This window comes from Ostreococcus tauri (assembly GCF_000214015.3).
Source record: "Ostreococcus tauri WGS project CAID00000000 data, contig chromosome 02, whole genome shotgun sequence".
NCBI lineage: Eukaryota > Viridiplantae > Chlorophyta > Mamiellophyceae > Mamiellales > Bathycoccaceae > Ostreococcus > Ostreococcus tauri.
Window position 1 is genome coordinate 1012810 of NC_014427.2, and position 20820 is coordinate 1033629.

The following is a 20820-nucleotide window of genomic DNA, read 5'->3' on the forward strand; positions in this document are numbered from 1 at the left end:
ACAAGTCCTAAAAGAAGCGATCGATTTCGTCGCCAGTGTACGCGCGCGTGCTCTTCGCGATAACATCTGGTCGCGCGCGTGTGCCGAGCCTCGCGCCCATCCAAGACGTGATCGGCGCCTCCCGCGCGAGCATTGCGCGCACCTCGATATCGGTGGGATCTGTGCTCGACTCCTCGACCGGTTGCTTCGCGTCCGGTTCATCCTTCGCCGCTACTTTGTTCCACGATACAGACTCATCAATGTCGGCAGCAACCTCTGGCAAATTTACGGTTTTATCCATCGCTGCGTCCTCTTCGTCCGCATCAGTTCTCTCTTGCGATATCGCAGCGCTTGCGGTCTCATTTCTCTCCTCCTCCTCGAACGCACGCGCCGTGTTTGGATCGAAAATCGGCGCCCTGGTGTTTGGCTCAACGGCGTTTGCCTTATGCTTCGACGACAAGCCATCGTACCAGTTCTTCGCTGTGTACGAGTAGCACGTCAATTTGCCGTGCGCGCACAAATCGTTGAGCCAATTATCGACGTTCACCATGGGCATCTCTCTCATGTGTGACGGGAGGCGGTCGAGGAACATCTTAGACACCATGTAAAGGTTTGTCTCCAAGCGTTCGCCGACGATGCTCGCTGTGTTGTTGTACAGCAAATATGGTTGTTCCCACGCCTTGTTCGTAAACAGAGCCTCTGGTCGCTTCAGGTTATCCTCACTCACGCCACGCTCGCCGCGGTCGAGGAAGACGACGTCCCACTTCTTCGGTCCACGCAACATGAAGCTCAACACAAACGAGTCAAACTCCGTCGGAGGTCCGGCGTGTGAGTTCACGTACCCCTTCGGTGTTGCGACGATGAGCTGCCCCAAACCCTGTCGCTTGGCGTTCACCCACGCCGTGACCGCACTCAAAGACGCCCCGACGTCTTTCCTGGCCCCGATCCTATCTGCCACCAACCGCCCGTATTCCTCGTGCACGTTTCCAAACGCCTCGTACGTCGCCTCATCGCTCGTCCTCAGCGAATCGATCGCCCTCTTCAACGCCGCCGAAGGATACGCCGTGAGATCGTAATACGGCACCGCATCGAGCGACGCATCGCCGTCGAATCGATACAACTCGGCGTTCGCCCGCGCGCGCGCCTTCTCCGTGACGTTCAACCCGTCCAGCGCCCTCGGGACCAACTTCGTCGCCCGCGGCGGCTCTCTCGCGCCGACGACGAGCCCGATCGCTCCACCGATCCCTAAAGCGCTCTCACGCGCGCGATCGTCGCGCGATGCGACCGCGACGAGCGCCAACGCGCCGATCAGACCACCGCCCAGGATCCATCTCGGTCGCCGGTCGCGTCTTTGCGACGCCGCGTGCGCCGCGTGTTCGTCGTCGACGGGCAGGAGAGGGGAGGACGACGACGGGATTTGCGCCTCGACGTCGCGCGCGCGATCGAGCATCGCGTGGGTGTTTCGTGGACGACCCGGCGAGAGGAAAAGTGTGGTTGAGGTGACTTTAGTGTTATATTTTAGGGTGTTGGCCAGACGTCGCGGCTTTCGAGGCGAGACGTTGAGGGTGTCTTTACAGCGCCAAATAGGCTAGGTTTCGCGACGCTAAGAGGTACCGATGAGGGAATCGAGGTCCATGAGCTCGCGGTTATCCTCGTAGAACTGCTGGACGGCGTCGAGCGAGCGCGTGCGAATGGTGGAGCTGATGGCGACGAAGTCCTTGCCGTATTGGAGCAAACCGGAGACAAACTTTGTCTTCTCCATGTCGGTCCACTCCGGGCCCTTGCTCGGGGGTTTCCCGGCGTTCGCCTTTGCCTCCTCCGCCTCCTTTGCCGCCTTGGCCTTGGCCTTTTCAGCGCGCGCCTTGGCTTTTGCAGCCTTGGCAGCTGCAGCGAGCGCGGCGCGCTCGAGACGCGCCTCCGCCGTGGGCGCCGAGCGCTCCTCGCGCTGAGCCTCAATCTTCGCCGGGTCGATCTCGCGCATACGCTGCGCATCGGCGTATGCCCGACGTTTCTTCATCGCCGCGCGTCGACGACCGCGGAAACCGTCATCCGTCTTTTGGAATTTGTAGTAGTACATGACACAGTCGCCCGTGTCACGACCCTCCAAGTGCTCGGAGATGCGACGGAAATTCTTACCGTACGCGGCGAATTTTTCGTGGAAAATCTTCTTCTCCGCCTTGGTCCACGGTCTGATGCGATTGATGCGATCGCGCTCCGCCACAGGATCCTCTACGAGGTTGTTTCGGCTGTCGAAGACAGAGACGCGTAACTCCTCGGGGTCTAAGATCATATCAGGGATCGTCGTCATGCGACGCAGTTCCTCCGTTCGCTGGAGCGCCTTGATCATTTGCATCTCTTCGTACTCCGATCGCGCGACGCCAGTGCTGAGATCGTTCGTGGAGCGATTCCTACCGCTCTGCCTAGAGCCTGGCGTGAATCTCTTCTTGGCGGAACCGTCGACGTACTCCTTCGCAAGCCTCGCGTTCGCCTCCTGCACCAGGCGCACCCGCCATATTTCCCGCTGCTTGAGATAAGCGAGCGTGTTCGTGTAATGTTTTTCGGACACTGCGCGCCTTCTCTTTTGCAAAATTTCGCGTACTCGACTTGCGACTTCGAGCGCCTTCGGCGTCTGTGACGCCTTGACGCACTGAGCGACGACGGCGTCGAAATCGACGCGTTGGACGTTATCCATGAGTGGCAACCGGTATTCTGTCTTGATTCGATCGATCGAAGCCGCAGCGAGCTTTTTGTTGTGCTCTAGATCGCGCTCAATTTGCTCTACGCGAGCTTCCCTGCGATGAATCATCTGTTGAATCGCCTTTGCCGCAAACGCCGACGCCTCCTGGTTCGCACGCTTCACCTCAGCGACGGCGCCACCACGCGCCCGCTTAGAAGCGGACTCGCGCAGTAGAACGGACGCCTCGCGCATCTTGCTCACGGCGAGATCCTGCGCGCGCTGCGCCGCGCGCTCGGCGTTGGCCAATCGCTGACGCAACGCCTCCGTCTCTCGTTTGTGCCTCGAGAGCTCATCCTTGGAATCCATCGATGCGCCACGTTTTTCATCTTCGCCCGACTTTTTCAGAACCTCGAGCTCTTTCTCCAACTCCGCGACCTCGGCGTCGACGCGCTCCATTTGACTCAGTAGCGCCTCCTTTGTGACTTTCAGTCGCTGCTCCGTCGCTCGAGCCTTGGCAACGGTCTCATGATCCGGCGTGTTGGATGGCATTACCTTTGGCGTCACCGGCGTCGATGTAGCGCGCGCCGCGGCGGCTCCCCAGCCTCCACTTGCCGGCGTCACCGTAGGCGTGGCCGCCCCCGATGTGAGCGTCGGCGTCGCCGTCTTCGCTCGCATATCGCCCACCGATCCCGTTCGAGCCACTGCGGCGTCGCGAATCTCCCTCTCGTTCATCATCTCGTCTTTCATCGCGCTCGGTGCGTCTGTTCCGCTCGCCGGCGTCGGCGTCTTTGCACGCGCGAGCGCCTGTCCCCATCCCCCGAGCTTGCGCTTCTTCGGCGTCGCGTCGCTCGTCGGCGTCGGCGTTGGCGCGATCCCCGACCCCGCAGCCCCGCTTGCGCTTGCCAACTCCCCACTCTCGCGTTCGCCGACACCCGACGACCCGAACCGCTCGCCACCGCCGAGCACGCCGCTCGTCTGCGTCTCCACTCGCACCGCCGGCGGCCTCTGCTGCGACAACAAGCTCTGCCGCTCGCGCACGCCCGCGAGCAGACTCGGTCGCGGCCTCTCCCCCGCCTCCATCCCCGGCGGCGGCGGCACGTCGTATCCGGGTCTCGGCGCCGAGTTCGTCCGTCCAAACGTCGCGATCACCGGCTCCGTCGAGGCGCCGCCGCATCTTCACCCATCCTCGAACGCGTCCGTCCCTCGACCCACTCGCGTGATCAAACATGCTCGGTCTCTGGTGTCTCTCCACCGCGCTCGACGGCGCGAGTCCCGCGCCGGGCCGCGCGCCGGGTCGCTCGCGCGTCGCGCCTCCGCCCCTCGTCCCCACGGCGACGTCGTCGTCCGCGCCGCCGCGCGCCCGTCACCGTCACCGCGCGCGATCTCACGCGCGCGATCCATCCCCGGCGGTCGCGCGGGCGCGCGGTTCCACGACGCGGGCGAGCGGTCGTTCATCGCGCGCGCCGCGGTCGATCGATCGCGCGCTCGGAATTAGCGACGACGACCGATCGTCGCGATGCGCACCGTCTCTCGCGCGCGCGCGGCGTCTCCCGATGCCCCCGCGCGCCGCGCGCGGGCGCCGTGGACGCGTGCGGGCGCGAACTCGCGCGTCGCGCGGGCGTCGACGCGGGCGTCGCGCGGCGGGTTTTCTGTGTATTTCTAGGGTATAGGGTAGGGTATAGGGTATAGGGTTTAGGCGACACGCACGTCGCGCGCGCCGAGACGTCGTCGACGCGCCACCGCGCGCGCGACCGGCGCGTCGACGGACGCGCGACCGCGGCCGTGGACGGTGGTCCTCGCGCGCGCGACGCACGACGCGCGCGGCGCTCCGTCGAGCACTTTTTGGAATCATGGCGCATCGCTCGGCGCTCGGCGCGCGCTGCGATGGCGTCGGCGCTCGTCCGTCGCGCGCGGTGCGCGGGCGACGATGGGCGACGATGCGGCGTCGAGCGTACGGGACGTCGGACGCGGACGGGACGTGGAGAGAACACGCATCGAACGCGTTCACGAAGCTCATCGACGTCGCGCGCGGGCAGAGAGACGTCGTCCAGGCGGGCGCGCCGGCGCTGAGGGATCGAGCGAAAGAGATCGATCCGAGGGAGATTGATTCGGCGGAGATTCAGGAATTAATCGGTGAGATGGTTCGCGTGATGCGCGCGCGAGGGGTTGGGTTGGCGGCGCCGCAGTTGGGAATACGCAAACGCGTCATAGTATTGGAGGATACCGAGGAGGGCATGTCGGACTCGAGCGCGGAGGAGCTCGCATCGCAGAAGCGCGCGCCGTTCGCGTGTACGGTGATCATTAACCCCACGCTCGAGCGCGTTGGCGACGCGAGCGCGATATTTTTCGAGGGATGTCTCAGTGTCGCGGGATATCGCGCGTGCGTGCGCAGACACCTGAGCGTGCGATGTCGCGGTTTAGGCGGCGACGGGAAACCGGTCGATTTCATCGCCACCGGGTGGCAGGCGCGGATATTACAACACGAACTCGATCACTTGGACGGCGTCCTGTACACCGACCGCATGGAATCCCGAACGTTCAGGCGAGTGGACATGTTGAGCGAACCGCTCCCGGGAGACCACGCCGAGTTCGGCGCGGGCGTCGTCCTCGGCGAGAGCGTCATTCGGATCGAGCGAACGATGAGCGACGCCGAGAGCGTGGAGCAACGCGTGAAGAATTCGAGGAAGAACCGAAAGGGTCGATGATCACCGATCGATGAGGACCGGTCGTGTGGCGTAGAGGTTGGTTGATTTAATTGCACGCGAAGCGGACTCAAAAAATAGACCAACTACCGTCCCTTATGATAACGTGGCCATTTTTATTACGAACGACGCCCGACGAACGCGCGCGCAAAAATTAGCGAAGGTGACACGCGCAGCGTGTACTTCCCGTTCGCATCCCGTGAGTTGCGTCGCGTTGTGGCGAGTTGAGTTGGTTGCGAAAACATCGTAAATTCGTCGCAATGTGTCGATTCATCCCAACATCGAATCTGGACGACGTGGGTGTCGCGGGCGCTCGCCGCCGGCGCACGCATACGTCGAAATAGTGTCGACGATAAACATTTCCTTCGACGTCGACGTTCGCGTCGCTCGTTCGCGCGCGCGTTCGCGCGCGCGTCGACGATGTGAGTTACGTGGACACTTTAACACACTGGCCACGTTATCATAAGGGCGGTACTTTCAATGTAACACTTCTAAAGTCCCTCCATTCTTCCAATCGTGACTCACGGAGGCTGGACATTTGAGCCCCTGTCACCGAGTTCGCTTCGAGTCGTGATTCGCAAAAACTCCTCGCGTTGGCTCGTCACTCATGGCTCGAAAAACAAAAAGAGTTTTTCGCCGATCATGACCCATCACTATCGTTGGGACTCATTTAAAAATGTCCAGCCTCCGCGGGTCACGATTCGTCACATGAAGGACTCCGGAAATGTTACACGAGGTTTACGCATTCGACATAAAATATAAATATATGTTCTCGGGAGGGAGGAAGAGGATATAGGAATGCGCCGCACATCGGGCGGCACTCGCGCGTCGCGCGTCACTCGTCGACGTATCGACGCGTCGCGCCTCGACCGCGCGTGCGCGCGTGCGTGAGAAGTACCGTCGTCGATCGATTCGAACGTCGCGGGAAGGACGCGTCGCGCCGACGCGTGCGAGGGGTGGACGGAGACGATTGCACACGCGTTGAGATCGAGTGGGAATCTCAACGTTGCACGCTCGGCATCGCGTTTTTAGAGCTCATTCGACGAATCACGCGAGTGGAAAGGGTTCGATCGTTCGAGTAGCGCTTTCGTTTAAGTCGTAGACGGGTCTTGGAAGACGTGGGAATACATTTCATTGCGATTCGTCTCGTCGGCGGCGACCTCCGAGCGCGCAAACGACGCGGGTTTCGATCGTGGACGCGAACGCACGCGCGATTTGTTGATTTGATTTGATTCGTTGATTCGTTATTTTAGTGGTCTCAGAGCGAGCTCGATCGACATGTCCGGAGAGGAATTTGAGGAGTACGCCTCGGCGCTGAGCGAGCTCGTGGTGAACAGCAAGCCGATCATTAACGCGCTCACGATATTAGCCGGGGAGATCGCGGGTAAGGATGAAAAAAGAGCGGAGGCGGTCGCCGAGCTCATCAGAGCGCACATCAAAAAGTCCCCGGCGAAGAGCAAGCTGTGCGGATTCTATTTACTAGACAGCGTGGTGAAGAATCTTAGAGAACCATTCGTGCGATGCTTTTCGAGAGGTTTGAGCGATTTGTTCCTTCCCGCGTACGCCAAAGTCGACGCTGCGCAGAAAAAGAGCATGCAACGCTTGTTTGGGACGTGGAAGCCGGTGTTTCCGTCGAGCGCTTTAGATGACATAGAACCACACATCTCGGGGGTGTCAGCGCCAAGCGCAGCGGCGCCGCCACTGCAGGTCGTCGCCGCGCCGCAGTGGCAGGCGCCACCGTCCGCGCAGCTTCAACAGTGGGCACCTCCAGTACAGCAGTGGGTCGGGTATGGAGCACCGCAACAGCCGTACGCGGGTTACGGTCAACACGTCGCCGTACCGCCGCCGCCCGTCATCGCCGCCGCAAACCCCCTCGCCGGCGTGTTCAACGGCGGCAGTGGCGGCGATCTCTCCGCACTCATCGCGTCGTTGGAGGCGAAGCAGGCGTCGAGCGCGGTGGCCGTCGTCCCTCAGACGACCGCTGTCGTGTCAACGCCGGGAGAACCTCCGGCGTTGACGACGGATTTCAACCCACAGAAGGATTTAGCCGAACTTAGCGTGAGAAGAGAGAGCGTTATCAGCGCTCTGTACCATCAACTCCCCTTTCAGTGCCTCCAAAACGGCCGACGTTTTCGCACGCAAGCTGAACTCGATGCCCACATGGATTGGCTCCACGCTCGCCGAAAGCGTCGTCGCGACGGCACGGTGAGCCGAAAGTGGTTCGTCGATATAAGCGCCTGGCTCAAGGGACTGAAGACGCTCGCCGAGGACGTGATGAACTTTTTTGGCGGCGACGACAAGGACAGCGCGGCCGAAGCCACCGTGGACGATGGCTTGGACGACCTGAGCGTGCCCGTGGACGAGTCGCAACCGACATGCGCGCTCTCAGGTGAGGAATTTGAAAAGTTTTGGAACGAAGCCGAACAGGAGTGGCACTACCGCGGAGCAATCCTTCTCGATCGCGCCGTTGGTGGCGCCAAGAAGGGTTCGATCGTTCTCGCGCGCGCGGTACCAAAGAAACGCAACGCCGCGACGAAATCGAAGGCAAGCAAGACGGCGGCGGTAGCGGTTGTGAAAACTGAGGATGGAACGACGCGGAGAAGCACGCGCGGAGCGAAGACGAAGATCAAGGCCGAGGGCGAACCCGCGGAAACGAGCCCGGCGAAACGCGCGAGGCATTAGTGGATTAGCGAGCGAATGAAATGTGTACTACAGGTATAGCAATGATGCGACGACGCGCCGCGATGACGCGCCGCGAAAGAATACTGCCTAGTCTAAAAATGCTGTTTTAATCATCCAGCTCCTCCTCCTTCATCTTTTCCGCCGCCGCCTCCGCCTTCGCCTGGTCGTCGAACCGCACGAGATCGAGTTCGTCGTACATATACTTTGGGACTCCACCCATCTCGACGTAAAACAGTCGACCGTCCGCCTCCCACGAAACGAGCGGCCTGGAAGACTCGGACTCGCGCATTGCGCTCGCGGCGAACGTCGTCTCGTACGTCCTCGCATTCCAACCAAACTTCGTCGCCCGCACTCTCGTCTCCGCCCCGATTTCACCACCCTTCTCAATACGCATCGTCTTCACGTACGGGCTGACGAACCACTGTAATAGCACCGTCGTGAACATCCCAAACGACATCACCGTACCGCACGCCGCCGCCTTGGCCTCGAACACCAAACTCGGTGACGTCAACTCAATCAGCGCCGGTGTCCCGACCACGCACGCCCCGAGCGAAGCTAACGATAAGAGTTTCACCTTGCGCACGGTATCACCGAGCGCGGCGACGTAGGGCGCGCGTGCGGTCGACGATGAGGTCAGAGATGACTTTTTCTCCGCGCGTTGTGTGCGCTCAACAAACTTGGCGTCGTTCGATCGCGTCGAGGCGCATCGAGCGACGTAGGAGCGCTCGCGCGCGAGCGACCGTCGGAGCGCGCGCTCGAGAGCGATGCGACTCGACATCGGAAGCGCGCGCGCGTGGCGAACGAACGCGACGCGCACGCTCGACGACGCGTCGCGTGTCCAAATGTCCGAAATCCCGTGGTGAAGAGTTTATGTATCGACATACCGTAGTACGGTGCGTTTCAATGCATATAGTCACATGACGTTGGAACGACGTCCGAGCGCACCGCGTCGTCGGTAACGACGCGCGCGCGCGCGCGCGCGCGAGTGTCTCGCGTCCAACGTCCCCGCGCGCGCGTCGAGCGAGGTCCACCGCGTCGTTCGATCGAATAAACGATCGATTCGTCGCGAAAATATCGTCGCATCACATGTCGAGCGTCTTCGAGCGAGTGACGCTGCGAACACGGGCGAACGTGTACTTCGACGGGAAGTGCGTCTCGCACGCGTTCACGACGGCGAACGGGGAGGAGAAATCGGCGGGGGTGATCTTGGGACCGAATACCGAGTTAGGTTTCAGCACGAGTAAGGCGGAGGTGATGACGTGCGTCGGCGGTTCGTGCGAGTACAGGTTACGCGCCGACGAGGAGGGTCGCGCGCGAGAGTGGATCACCAGGGTCGAGGGCGAGTCGTTCGCGATCGAAGAGAACAGTTCGTTCGAGATTAGAGTGAAGGATGCGTATCACTACGTGTGCTCGTACGCGTGAGCGCTCGAGTCCGCGCGCGCCGTCGCGCGTCCGCGCCGCCGCGTCGCGCGACGTCGATCACACTGATTTATTATTAGTTGAATATGAAACCAGGGGTTTGTCGCGAAAGATTCAACGCCCCCGACGCACACGCCGACGCGCGTCGTCCCCGCGCGTGGACGAGTCCGAGCGAAACGCTCGCGGTGCGCTTTAATCGGCGTCGCACCATGCGAAGCGCGTCGCAACGCGCCGTGACGCGCGCGATCGATCGCGCGAGACGATCGCTCTCGACGGAGAAAACCCCCGCGAGCGCACTCTGGAGCTCCCCGCGTCCGGTGGACACCCCCTCGAGGGACTACGACGAAGCGCTGCGACGCGGACGCGCGCTCTACCGGGACGTCTGTCGAGAGATTCCGTGGGTGATGGATAATTACTCGATGAATGAGGTCACGACGGCGACAAAGCTCCGACGAGCGGTGAAAGACGTGATGCGAGCGAAGATTGAGGAGTTGGAGACGAAGACGAGGCCAGAAGATCGAGCCAATGCGTTGGATATCGCGTTGTGGCGCGCTCGGGAGGAGTTGATCGCGTTGGAGGCGCATCATTATCAGCGACATCACTTGATCACGCGCTTCGTGAACCCGCGCGCGGTGAACGCGAGCAAGGCGAAGAGGAGCGCGTTCGTGGACGACTTCTTGAGCGGTGGTCGCATTGAATTGCACTAAGTACACTACGCGAGGCGTCGGTACGCACATCGCACGCTGAAGACGATGAAATAGTAGACGGTTTGTATTAACATAATGGATGAAGACGCGCCCGGTCGAGCGCGACGCGCCTCAGTAAGCGACGCATGTCCATCGATCTCGACGCCTTGGATGTCCTCGCCGCGCGCGTGAACACGTCCACGCTCAAATCATGGCAAAAGCTCGTCGATCACTTGCGAGCGTTCCCGGACGAGATCGTCGAGCCGCGCGCCGCGGTTGCGGGCGAGGAACAAAGTTTGAAATCCAACCTGCGCGAGCTGTTGGTGCGGCAATCGCGAACGTTGGCCAAACTCTTGTTACCCATCGCGGACGCGTTTGAAACCAACGCCGAGGCGGCGAGCGCGTTCAGGGCTCGAGCGAGCGAGCAGGAGACGCGGGTGAATGGGAAATCAATGACCGGGACGCGGCGGGACGTACGCGAAGCGCGAGGCGTCGCGCGCGGGATCTCCTGGAGCGCGCCGAGGGGGAAGTACGACGCGTACGCGATGCCAAACGGGGATTTAGTGCTCGAGAACGCGAAGGGCGTTCAAATTTTGGTCGAACGTGGGATGGTTCGAAGGGTTTTGGCGTTGGACACGGGCGACGCGAACGGGACGAGCATGACGCAGGTCGCCTTGACGGCGCCCGGGGTGGAGAATGGGAAGAGTAAGCTCACGACGCTATGCGCGACTTTTCGAGCTAAAGATAGGATCGTGATCGAGGGTGGTTTGGTGGGAGTCGGGGCTGAGGGTGACGAGCGAAGCGCGTCGCGGACGTTTTTTGATTTCATGCGCGCGGCGTACGGCGACGACGCGTGCGGGACAACAAATCCATCGAAAACGTTCGCGGGTACTAAGGGGATGGGGCACGTGCAAGCAACGAAGGGTTTCAACTCTGGACACCTGTTCTTCCTAGACGAGGGCGTGGCTTTCGGTCCCAGTCCCGCGATGTACGTGCACTTTGACGATTTAGAGGATTTGAGAGTGCTTCGCGCCGACGGCGCGGGATCGAGCTCGTTCGACTTATCGATGACTCCCGAGAATGGAACCGCGATCGAGTTCACGAATATCTCGCGAGAAGAGCTCGAGCACGTCAGTCGGTACCTTGCGAAGCGATGCACGAGCGCCGACGACGATCCGAGCGCTGCGGATCTCTTGGACGCTGCCGAAGACGAAGATGACGACAGCGACGACGAAGACGACGAGGATTTCACCGGTCGCGAACGTGAATCTGACGATGATACCGACGAAGACGACGACGATGACAACGAAGGGAACGACATGGAATACTCGCACGACGACTCCGACGAGGCGCGCGGCGAAGAAGACAAAGACTCCGATTCCGACAACGTCGCCCCGCGATCGGACCGCAAGCGTCCGCGCGCGAGCGAAGCCGAGGCGCGCGACTATTCTGAGAGCGATTCCGAATCGGACGATAACGCGTTCCAGGTCGTTCGCGGATGATTGTAATTTCATTGGACTTGAACTCACTTCGCTCGGCTTGAACTTCACTTTGTGACTCCACTTTGAGTTCATCGAGATGCCGACCAAGCGTAAGGCCACCGAAGCTCAGGCGAACACCAACGATGTACGTTCACACGCCGATTCAACCACCGATTACGTCGTAAACGGGCGAAACGACGCGAGAAAAATCACGTTTTCAACAACGACTGACGTGCTTCAAAATTCCCAAAAACGCAGCCGAAACGCGCGAAACGCGCGGGCGCGAAGACCGCGACCGAGTCATTAGACGCGCCGAGGGACAAAGCGACGAGAGATGACGACAAAAAGGCGGGACCCGACGAAGAAGAGGAGGAAGATCGAGATGAGATGCAAGACGGGGAAGATTTGGATCTTCGACGCCGAGACGCCGAGACGGACAGTGCGACGGAAGCTCGACGAGACGCCGATCGACAGCGCATGTTGGAGTTATTAAAGACGTTCACACCGTCGCAGATGGAGCGGTACGAGAGTTACCGGAGAAGTAACCTGAGCAAGCCCATGTTGCGGAAACTGTTCCGAGCCGCGACGGGGGTGAATTTGAACCCAAATGGATTGATCATCCTGGCGGGGGTGTCGAAGATGTTCGTGGGGGAGATGGTAGAGACGGCTCGGGAGATTATGCGCGCGAAGGGGTTGAACGAGTACGAGGAGATTCGACCGGAACATTTGAGAGAGGCGGCGCAGGTCATCGACGCGCGAGGCGGTTTGATGAGAAGGAAGAGAAACGACTCCGTCTTCAGCAGAAAGTAGCGGAAGAGATTTGCACCACTAGCTGCGATTTGGCGTCGAATGTATATTGGATATAGGGCATAAATACTGAAGTCTGTGTCCCCGAGCTTGATCGCGCGTTCGTTTTACGCGTCATCGCGAGATGCAGTTGGTTCACCGGCGTCGTCGCGACGAATTCATAACGTGACGGTCATCCCTGAGCCTGAGAGATCGCCGGTTTCCACCGCCGCTTCACCGCGGGCGTCTCGGCGAAGGAACGCTTCACGGATTGGTACGGCGCCTCCAGGCCGCCGGATTTCGCTGCCTGTCGCTTTGACTGCGCTCGCATCTCTGTCACGCGCGCGTGCGCGTGGCTCGACGCCGACTTCGCCACTGTCGCCGCACCGACAACCCCTCTCTTCGCGTGCGTTGCGACCATGGTGGCGACGGCTTGGAGCGCGGCGGCCTGCGGCGTTGCCGCGAACCGCATCGCGGCACCAACTGCGAGCGCCCCCAAGGCGACACCCGCCCAGATCCCTCCATTACCCGACGACGCACGCTTCCCTCGCGAATTCATCGGCGTCTTGTCACCCTTAGTGTCGGCGTTTGGCGAGCCGTACGCGCTGTCTTCGCTCATCCCGCCCGGAGAATCACGAAGCGTCACCCCACGGCTCGATTTCACTTCGCTCACGTACACGTCGCTCACGCCTCCCCTGCGCGCCAGATTCTGTGGCGTCATCGGCGCTGAAAACGCGTTGTACTGCGCAAACATCTTCGTCGCCTCCTCCTCACTCATCGCATCCACGTCCTCATCATCGACAAACTTCGGCTCGGCGTGTAAGAAGGACGCCGGCGACGACGTCCTCGTCGCCGCGTCGTACTCCTCTGACATTGAACGCTCCCTCGCCTCTTCCTCGCGTTGAATCATCTCTCGATCCCCCGGTACCTCCAAAAACTCCATGCACTCCCGCACCGCGTTTCGCTCCGACGTCGCGCTCTCCAACGCCCTCGCGCACGCTCGCACGCCGTCTCTTCGCGCGCGCTCCAAGTGTTCACTCAACGATTCCGCGCGTCTTCGATCGAGCTCATCGTTCGACCTGAGCGCCGTCGTGAGCTGTCGCAGCGCGTTCACGACGTTGGATAAATTATCGTTCACGCGATGGAGCGCCCGGAGCTCGATCGCGTCCGCGCTGTCGTCGCTCGCGCGATGAGGATCGTCTCGCGACTGATGCGTCCACGCATTCACCTCGGCGCGCTGCATCGCTTGCGTCACCGTTCGTTGCGTCGCGACGGCGCGGCGAAGAGCGCGCTCGTGGTTGAAGAAAATTTCATTCTCGCGTCGTCGCGGAGAGAAGGGCGTCGGCATGACGTCGAACGTCGAGGAGTGGCGTCGACGTGATTCGTTGGGAAGACCAAACGGCTCTTTGCGGAGCCGTGGTGCGGTCCCCCTGGGCGTCGTACTTTGCGCGCGAGAAAACGTTTTCGATGAGGCGTGCGCGTCGGTTACATCGCATTAAAGATTGACTAGGATTGGGTAATCGCGAAGGAGCTCGGTTTGGGTCAAGACGTCGCCGTCCTCTTGCGGGGTCCATAAGACCTCGACGGCTTGGAGGGCGTCGACGCGGACGGCGCCGAGACGCTTGAGCGCCGTTTTCATGTCCAAAGCGTCGGTGATTTCGGGCATTTTCACTCCGCCGTCACACGCAGCGATGATGGTGACGAGAATGTAATCGTTCGTGTCCGCGCCGGGGACGGAACCCGCGGTCGTGGCCTTCTTTCGGTTATTGACGTTGACCAAAGTCTCCTGCTCGAATTTACCGCGCTCATCGAGAGCGAGGTCGTTGAAGAGCTCTTCCGCCTGCTCGGGACCGCGACAGACCTTGGACTTTGCAAATCCGTAGATGGCGTACTCTGGGTTTCTTAAGAGCGCCAAGACGGTTTCTTGTAAGACGTAATGTAAGCCATCAGGCGCCGACGTATCTGCACGGTCGGCGATGCGCTCCAAGTCTCGCTGGAGCGACCGCGCGGTGCCGAGCAAACCGACCTGAATCTTCACCACGGTGATCGAATCCCCACCCGAGACCAGACCATCCCCACCCCCGTTCATCTGCTGCAACGCGGTAGAGATGAACGAGGCGAACATCATGAGCATGATTATGTTGAAGAATCCGCCGCCCATGCCGTATCCCATCCCGTACCCCATCCCCAACCCGGGACCGATGAAGAATCCCGACGTGCGCATCGGCATCGCCCCCGTGGTCGCGCTCGGTGCATTCACTGACCGAAACGATGACATGCTCGTAGGCCCGCTTCCGATAGACCGGAACGAGCTCGCTGCGCGGAACGATCCGCCACCCATGCGTCCGCCGCTTCGCGCCGCGAGCGCACCGCCAGGCACTACCATCGTCGTCCCGATCGCGAACGCCAAAGCGAGCGCCCATGTCCTAAATAATCTCACCCATCGTTTCACCGGCGACGCCTCGTTCTCAATCTTGGAAGATTCCACAGCGCGGTTATCTTCAGCTCGAACCGTCGTCCCGCTCGCGAAACTCAACGCTCGCTTCGTGTGCGCATCGAAACCACCCTCGCGCTCTCGACGCGACGCGCGCGCGACCACTACACGCGTCGTCGCGCGTGCCATCCCCGAGCGCTCCTTCGTTCGCTCGCGCGCGCGTACGAAGACGCATCGACGCCGATCGAAGCAATCGCGAGACACCACACCGTTAGACGCCGCGCGTCCGTTCAACGTCGTGCAGACCGTGATCATCGCGCGCGCGTTTCGTTCACGCGCGATCCGCCCGCGCACCCGCGTCGCGCGGACGACGGCGCGCCCTCGACGTCGCAAAGTCCCGATGTCGAACCGTTTCGAGAGGTGGACGCGTGGCGCCATCCCGCACACCGCCGCGCTCGACGATCTCCATGTCCCGCGCGTCGGTGCGATCGTTCAACGCGTTCGTCGCGCTCGCTCGATGCGCGCGGCGGCGCGCGCATCGACCGAATGTCGCGGTGAGAGCGGATTATAGTCGGTCGAACGCTCGAGGCGGCGGCGAATCCCGACGCGTCGAGCGTGACGACGGGCGATCGGACGGACGAGACCGCGGTTCGGACGGACGAGGGCGTTCGGAACGCTCGAGGGTGTCTCCACAGCGCTCGAGTGGGTTCACGAGCGCGTCGAACGCGTTTCCAGAGGGTTTGGAGCGCGTGTCGAAGATTCTCGCCCGCCGCGGCGCGTGCTCGAGACGCGAGGCGGAGCAGTTGATCGCCGATGGACGGGTGCGGGTGAACGGGACGGTGATCACCGAACAGGGCCATAAGTGCGATGTAAATTCGGACCGAGTGGAGATCACCTCGGACGGGAGCGCGTGGTTGAGCTCGAAGCTGACGCTCGCGGTGAACAAGCCTCCGGGTTTGGTGAGTAACCTTCCGAGCGCGGACGAAGTCGCGGCGTGTTCGATCGTGGAACCATCGAACGCGTGGATGCGATCGATGAAGTGGGTGGCGATGGATGATTTGCGACGGGCGACGAGCGATCCGTCGAGGTTTAACGTGTGTGGGAGATTGGACAAGGACTCGCGAGGTTTGCTGATTTTAACCGAAGACGGCGCGTTGGCGAGGAGCGTCATCGGTGGGAACGGCGTGGTGAAGCGCTACGTCGTAACCACGGACGCGGACGTGAGAGAATCGCACATGCAGTCGCTTAATGGAACAGTGATGCTGGATGGGGTGGAACTGTTACCGATGAACGTCAAGCGTCTCGGTCGCGGCTCGCGAACGCTCGAGTTCAATCTTCGCGAGGGCAAGAACAGACAGATTCGTCGCGTATGCGAAAAGTTTGGCCTGCGCGTGGTGGATCTACACCGCGTGCAGATCGGCGAGATCGATATCGGTGATTTACCCGAAGGAGCGTGGAGAATTCTGAGCGAGGACGAGGTGGCGTCGCTTCGAGACGCCGGACGATGAGAGTGCTTCATCAAAAGTTCAATATTGTTTTTGTATTAGAATGAGCTGTAGTCAATCGGTCAACGCGTATGCTCAGCCGAGCTCGTTGAACTTGGACTTATCTTTCGACGAACCCTTCTTCTTCGCTGCCTTTTCACGCGCCGCCGCCGCGACGGCGGCGGAACCGGTGAGCTTTTTCTTCTTCTTCGCCGCCGCTTGCTTCGCGAGTCGCGCGCGCGCCTCGGCGGGATCGACGAGTTCAACCGGCTCTGACGATTCTTCTGCGACCGGCGCGGCGGGCTCGGGCGCGGCGGATTCTTCCTTGTTCACACCCGCCTCCTTCGCCTTCTTCTTCTTCTTACGCCTCGCCTCCGCCTTGGCGGGATCGCTCGCGTCGCCGGCAACCGCATCCGCCAAACCGAGCTCCTTGAGGGCGTTTTCAAACTCCTCCTCCTCCAATCGAGCTTTTTCCTTCTTCGAGAGCACTTTTTCGCCCTCCTTCGCCGCTTGTGACTTGGATTCTTCCTTAACCGGCTCCTTCGCTTCCTCCGCCTCCTCGTCATCGCTCGGTAACTCGGCGAGCATGTCGTCCACGCCCGCGATCGCCAACGCGCTCTGCACCTGCGCCTCCACCTTTGCCCTCTGTCTCGCCTCCTCCTCCTCCCTCGCCTTCGTCTCAGCCGCCTCTCGCGCCTCACGCGCTTTCAACAACCGCTCTTCCTCCAATCGTCGCTCCTCTTCGTCCTCCTCCATCGCCGTCTCGTCGAAATCCGCCCACGACCCCGCGTGCGCGAGCGAGGGCAAATCCGGGAGCGCGCTCGGGGGCGTCCGCGTCGCCGTCGGGCTCGCCATCGTCGCCGGCGTCGATTTCGGCGGTGCGTACGTCGTCGCCGCCGCCGTCGCCGCCGTCGCCGTCGTCGTCGCCGTCGTCGTCGTCGTCGTCGTCGCCATCGTCGTCGTCCCCGCCGCCGTCCCCATCGTCGTCGTCCCCGCCGCCGCCGTCCCGCGCGCGTCGCCGTCGTCGCCGTCCCGAACGTCCCGACGCTTCGCGCCCGGGATGATGTTTCGGAGAAATCCAAACGGCATCGCGTCCGTCCGCCCGCGCGTCGCCCGCGTGTCGAGACCGCGCCCGTCGACGCCGCGGTCGAGGCGGGGGCGACGCGGGCGGACCGTCGGCGCGTCGGCGATCGCCCAGGGTGCGTCGTGTTCCTCAAGGGGTGAGACAAAGGGTCGTCGTGTTCTTTAAATGGTGCGCGAGACAAAGGGTCGTCGTATTCTTTATATGGTGTGAGACACAAAGGATCGTCGATTCTTTACAGGATGCGTGAGACAAAGGGTCGTCGTGTTCTTTACAGGATGCGTGAGACAAAGGGTCGTCGTGTTCTTTAAAGGATGAGACACAGCGTCGTCGTATTTAAACGGTGAGACACTCGGCGTCGTCGTGTTCTCGCGCACGCGCGCGTCGACGGCGCTCGGGCGCGACGGTCGATCGATTTCTCGATGCGCGCGTTCGCGACGACGACGTGAACGGCGCGGACGAGCGATAGCGCGCGCGGGCGATGACGCGCGAGGTCGACGCGGACGCGGACGTCGACCGGGCGCGCGCGACGACGACGACGACGACGACGACGAAAGCGCGCTGCGACACGCTCGCCGAACGGGTCGTTCGCACGCAGTTTGGTGTGGTGATGGATAAGGTGGACGACGCGCGAGGGGCGCGGGCGCAGGGTGAGGCGACGTTGATGGCGCTCGCGCACGCGTTCGCGCTCGTCGGGTGGTTCGGGTACGGGCGCGTGTCGCCGTCGTTGTGCGGCTACGCCGAGGTGGTGCCGAACGGCGTGGCGATGTTGTACTACACGAGCGCGGCGGGAACCGCGCGCAGCGCGCTGTGGGGGGCGATGATGGGCGCCAGGGCGGAGAGCGTTCGAGCGCTCAAGGCGGCGCGGGCGCTCGCGGGCGCCGTCCCGGCGCTCGCGTTGGTGGGATTGTCGGTGTTTCCGCGGTGCATGTTCACCCCGCATCAGGGATTCGTGGAGATTTGGGCGCACGCGACCGCGGTGGCGATGCTTTTCGAGCTCGCGGTGGATTCGAGATACGTCTCGAGACGGTTCAGAGGGGGCGCGACGGCGGTGTCGAGCGACCAGGCGTTGGCGCAGATCACATATTTGCTCGGGTACTTCATCATGGGCAAGTACTACACCATCGGTGGGAACGATTTCTATCGCGGCGAGGTCGTGGGATGCGCGAGCTACGGGTGGTGGGTCGTGAGCAAGCATCGCGCCGGGACGTTTCCGAACCAGACGGCCGCGCGGACGTACACGTGGAGAGAGCTCTTCCTCGAGGACGGTTTTATCGGCCTCCTGTGCCTCGCCGCGTATCGGTACAATCAATACTCGCACTGCGACGCCTTCGGGCAGTTTTGAACCGCCTCGCGGCGTCTTTCCTTGAACCGCGACTTGTATGCACTTCAAACCGCCGCGTCGCGGCTTCTTTCCTCGCGCCGCGACTCGCGCGCGCTTCAATCCGCCGCGGCCGAGCCGAGCGGCGCCGCGCGTCGAGCGCGCGTAGAGATCGCGTCGGAGCGCGCGTAGAGACCGCGTCGCCGACGACGGACGGTCGCGATCGCTCGACGCGCGCGGCGCGGGACGGATGAGCGCCCGGAGCTCGCGCACGCTCGCCGAGCGCGTCGTCCGGGCGCAGTTCGGCGTGGTCACGGATAAGGCGCACGACCCGTTGGGGATATGGGCGCAAGGTGAGGCTCTGTGCGAGTTGGTCTGGCACGCGTTCGCGCTTCTCGCGATGACGTTGTACACGGCGGAAAACGTGTCGCTGTGCGGACACCTCGAGGTGGTGCCGAACGCGCTCGCGACTTTGTACTTTATCGGTATCACGGCGTGCGCGCACAGCGCGCTGTGGGGGGCGATGATGGGCGCCAGGGCGGAGAGCGTTCGAGCGCTCAAGGCGGCGCGGGCGCTCGCGGGCGCCGTCCCGGCGCTCGCGTTGGTGGGATTGTCGGTGTTTCCGCGGTGCATGTGGCATCCGCATCAGGAGTTTGTCGTATTGTGGTCGAACGCGACCGCGCTGGCGATGCTTTTCGAGCTCGCGGTGGATTCGAAATACGTCTCGAGACGGTTCAGAGGCGGGACGGCGGTGACGTCGAGCGGCCAGGCGTTGGCGCAGGTCGCCTTTTTCGTCGGATACCTCATAACGATCAAGTACTACAGCGTCAACGGATTTGCATTCTTTCGAGGGGAGTTCCTGGGTTCGGCGAGCTACGGGTGGTGGTGCTTTAGCAAGCATCGCGCCGGGACGTTTCCGAACCAGACGGCTGCGCGGACGTACACGTGGCGCGAGCTATTCGTATTAGACGGATGTATCGGGGTCTTGTTCCTGACCGCCTATCGCTACAATGAGTATAAAGGATGCGATAAGTTTGGAAATGTATGACGACGCGCGCGCGCGCTGAGACATCCCATCACATTGTAATAATATGCGTTGATTCGTTCCGCCGCGCGTAAGTCAACGCCTCACTCCTTCATGTCGTTCGACGATCGACCGCGCTTCGACTCTTTCGCGAGCCGATGGCGTGGCACAGCGTTAGCAAAGTTTCTGGGAGTCGGATACGTGCACTCGACGACGAAGCCGAGTTCCTCGCCCGCGACGATGTGGAGAGAGAAGAGTCACGAGCTTCGTCGAGAGGTGAGGAATGCGAGGGCGCGAGCGAGCGCGACAGACGAGCGAACGACGGGTGTCAAAGAGATGGGCGAACGAGTTAGATTTATTTCACGTCCTCGAGCGCTTTCATCGCGTCCTTCGCAAGCGCGTAGGCGTTGTCCCACGTAACTTGAGCCTCGTTGGCCGCGTTCACCGCCGCGTTCGCTCGCGCGATGAGTTCTTCCCGTTCCGGACCCGTGGCGCTGGACGCCAAGTCCTGAAGAGATTTCGCTCGAGTGTTTGCGTCTTCTGCGAGCCTGTAGGCTTTCTTCGCCGCTTTCAAGAGCTTCTGCGCTCGTTTCTCAGCTTGCGCCTGTTTCGCCTTGACCGCGTCGATCTCGGCTTCTTTTCGCCGCGTCTCTTCTTCAGCTACCAATCGCTTGCGTTCAGCCTCTGCAGCCGCTAGAGCGCGCTGACGTTCGGCTTTAGCTTCTTCAGCAGCAACGCGCTGACGCTCTGCTTCTTCGACTTCAAGACGCTGACGTTCAGCCTCCTCAGCAGCGATCCTCTGACGCTCTACCTCTTCGGCGGCAATCCTCTGACGCTCTACCTCTTCGGCGGCGACGCGCTGACGCTCTACCTCTTCGGCGGCGATGCGCTGACGTTCAGCCTCCTCAGCAGCGATCCTCTGACGTTCAGCCTCCTCAGCAGCGATCCTCTGACGCTCTGCTTCCTCGGCGGCGATGCGCTGACGTTCAGCCTCCTCAGCAGCGATCCTCTGACGCTCTGCTTCCTCGGCAGCGATCCTCTGACGTTCAGCCTCCTCAGCAGCG

At 61.8% G+C, this 20820-nt stretch overlaps 16 protein-coding genes across 16 annotated transcripts in view; 9 read left to right on the top strand and 7 right to left on the bottom strand.

The window, feature by feature from the left end:
* Positions 1-7: 7 nt before the first annotated feature.
* On the bottom strand, positions 8-1429 carry OT_ostta02g05180 (unnamed product; the record flags this gene model as incomplete). Its single annotated transcript, XM_003075291.2, has 1 exon — positions 8-1429. The coding sequence occupies one exon, from the start codon at positions 1427-1429 to the stop codon at positions 8-10; it is 1422 nt and encodes a 473-aa protein (XP_003075339.2).
* Positions 1430-1582: 153 nt separating this feature from the next.
* Positions 1583-3736, bottom strand: OT_ostta02g05190 (SANT/Myb domain; the record flags this gene model as incomplete). Its single annotated transcript, XM_003075292.2, has 1 exon — positions 1583-3736. The coding sequence occupies one exon, from the start codon at positions 3734-3736 to the stop codon at positions 1583-1585; it is 2154 nt and encodes a 717-aa protein (XP_003075340.2).
* Positions 3737-4506: 770 nt separating this feature from the next.
* On the top strand, positions 4507-5361 carry OT_ostta02g05200 (Peptide deformylase; the record flags this gene model as incomplete). Its single annotated transcript, XM_022985194.1, has 1 exon — positions 4507-5361. One exon carries the CDS (start codon positions 4507-4509, stop codon positions 5359-5361), a length of 855 nt encoding a protein of 284 aa, XP_022840872.1.
* A 1275-nt stretch (positions 5362-6636) lies between these two features.
* On the top strand, positions 6637-8040 carry OT_ostta02g05210 (ENTH/VHS; the record flags this gene model as incomplete). Its single annotated transcript, XM_003075295.2, has 1 exon — positions 6637-8040. The coding sequence occupies one exon, from the start codon at positions 6637-6639 to the stop codon at positions 8038-8040; it is 1404 nt and encodes a 467-aa protein (XP_003075343.2).
* A 106-nt stretch (positions 8041-8146) lies between these two features.
* OT_ostta02g05220 (unnamed product) lies at positions 8147-8818 on the bottom strand (the record flags this gene model as incomplete). Its single annotated transcript, XM_003075296.2, has 1 exon — positions 8147-8818. One exon carries the CDS (start codon positions 8816-8818, stop codon positions 8147-8149), a length of 672 nt encoding a protein of 223 aa, XP_003075344.2.
* Positions 8819-9126: 308 nt separating this feature from the next.
* OT_ostta02g05225 (RmlC-like jelly roll fold) lies at positions 9127-9462 on the top strand (the record flags this gene model as incomplete). The annotated part of the gene is made up of 1 exon (XM_003075297.1): positions 9127-9462. One exon carries the CDS (start codon positions 9127-9129, stop codon positions 9460-9462), a length of 336 nt encoding a protein of 111 aa, XP_003075345.1.
* A 206-nt stretch (positions 9463-9668) lies between these two features.
* OT_ostta02g05230 (RmlC-like jelly roll fold) lies at positions 9669-10166 on the top strand (the record flags this gene model as incomplete). Its single annotated transcript, XM_003075298.1, has 1 exon — positions 9669-10166. One exon carries the CDS (start codon positions 9669-9671, stop codon positions 10164-10166), a length of 498 nt encoding a protein of 165 aa, XP_003075346.1.
* Positions 10167-10291: 125 nt separating this feature from the next.
* OT_ostta02g05240 (Structure-specific recognition protein) lies at positions 10292-11647 on the top strand (the record flags this gene model as incomplete). Its single annotated transcript, XM_003075299.2, has 1 exon — positions 10292-11647. The coding sequence occupies one exon, from the start codon at positions 10292-10294 to the stop codon at positions 11645-11647; it is 1356 nt and encodes a 451-aa protein (XP_003075347.2).
* Positions 11648-11723: 76 nt separating this feature from the next.
* OT_ostta02g05250 (Histone-fold) lies at positions 11724-12436 on the top strand (the record flags this gene model as incomplete). Its single annotated transcript, XM_022985195.1, has 2 exons — positions 11724-11771; positions 11885-12436. 2 exons carry the CDS (start codon positions 11724-11726, stop codon positions 12434-12436), a joined length of 600 nt encoding a protein of 199 aa, XP_022840873.1.
* A 169-nt stretch (positions 12437-12605) lies between these two features.
* OT_ostta02g05260 (unnamed product) lies at positions 12606-13760 on the bottom strand (the record flags this gene model as incomplete). The annotated part of the gene is made up of 1 exon (XM_003075301.2): positions 12606-13760. One exon carries the CDS (start codon positions 13758-13760, stop codon positions 12606-12608), a length of 1155 nt encoding a protein of 384 aa, XP_003075349.2.
* Positions 13761-13907: 147 nt separating this feature from the next.
* OT_ostta02g05270 (Protein of unknown function DUF1517) lies at positions 13908-15161 on the bottom strand (the record flags this gene model as incomplete). The annotated part of the gene is made up of 1 exon (XM_022985197.1): positions 13908-15161. The coding sequence occupies one exon, from the start codon at positions 15159-15161 to the stop codon at positions 13908-13910; it is 1254 nt and encodes a 417-aa protein (XP_022840874.1).
* A 152-nt stretch (positions 15162-15313) lies between these two features.
* OT_ostta02g05280 (Pseudouridine synthase, RsuA/RluB/C/D/E/F) lies at positions 15314-16354 on the top strand (the record flags this gene model as incomplete). The annotated part of the gene is made up of 1 exon (XM_003075303.2): positions 15314-16354. The coding sequence occupies one exon, from the start codon at positions 15314-15316 to the stop codon at positions 16352-16354; it is 1041 nt and encodes a 346-aa protein (XP_003075351.2).
* A 72-nt stretch (positions 16355-16426) lies between these two features.
* OT_ostta02g05290 (unnamed product) lies at positions 16427-17419 on the bottom strand (the record flags this gene model as incomplete). The annotated part of the gene is made up of 1 exon (XM_003075304.2): positions 16427-17419. The coding sequence occupies one exon, from the start codon at positions 17417-17419 to the stop codon at positions 16427-16429; it is 993 nt and encodes a 330-aa protein (XP_003075352.2).
* Positions 17420-17892: 473 nt separating this feature from the next.
* On the top strand, positions 17893-18756 carry OT_ostta02g05300 (unnamed product; the record flags this gene model as incomplete). The annotated part of the gene is made up of 1 exon (XM_003075305.2): positions 17893-18756. One exon carries the CDS (start codon positions 17893-17895, stop codon positions 18754-18756), a length of 864 nt encoding a protein of 287 aa, XP_003075353.2.
* Positions 18757-18982: 226 nt separating this feature from the next.
* On the top strand, positions 18983-19780 carry OT_ostta02g05310 (unnamed product; the record flags this gene model as incomplete). Its single annotated transcript, XM_022985198.1, has 1 exon — positions 18983-19780. One exon carries the CDS (start codon positions 18983-18985, stop codon positions 19778-19780), a length of 798 nt encoding a protein of 265 aa, XP_022840875.1.
* Positions 19781-20111: 331 nt separating this feature from the next.
* Positions 20112-20820, bottom strand: part of OT_ostta02g05320 (unnamed product) — a gene marked incomplete at both ends in the record, with an annotated part of 2755 nt that continues 2046 nt past the window's right edge. Inside the window, one exon of the mRNA XM_022985199.1 lies at positions 20112-20627. Coding sequence (XP_022840876.1) covers positions 20112-20627 — 516 coding nt within the window. The remainder of the gene's footprint in view (positions 20628-20820) is intronic.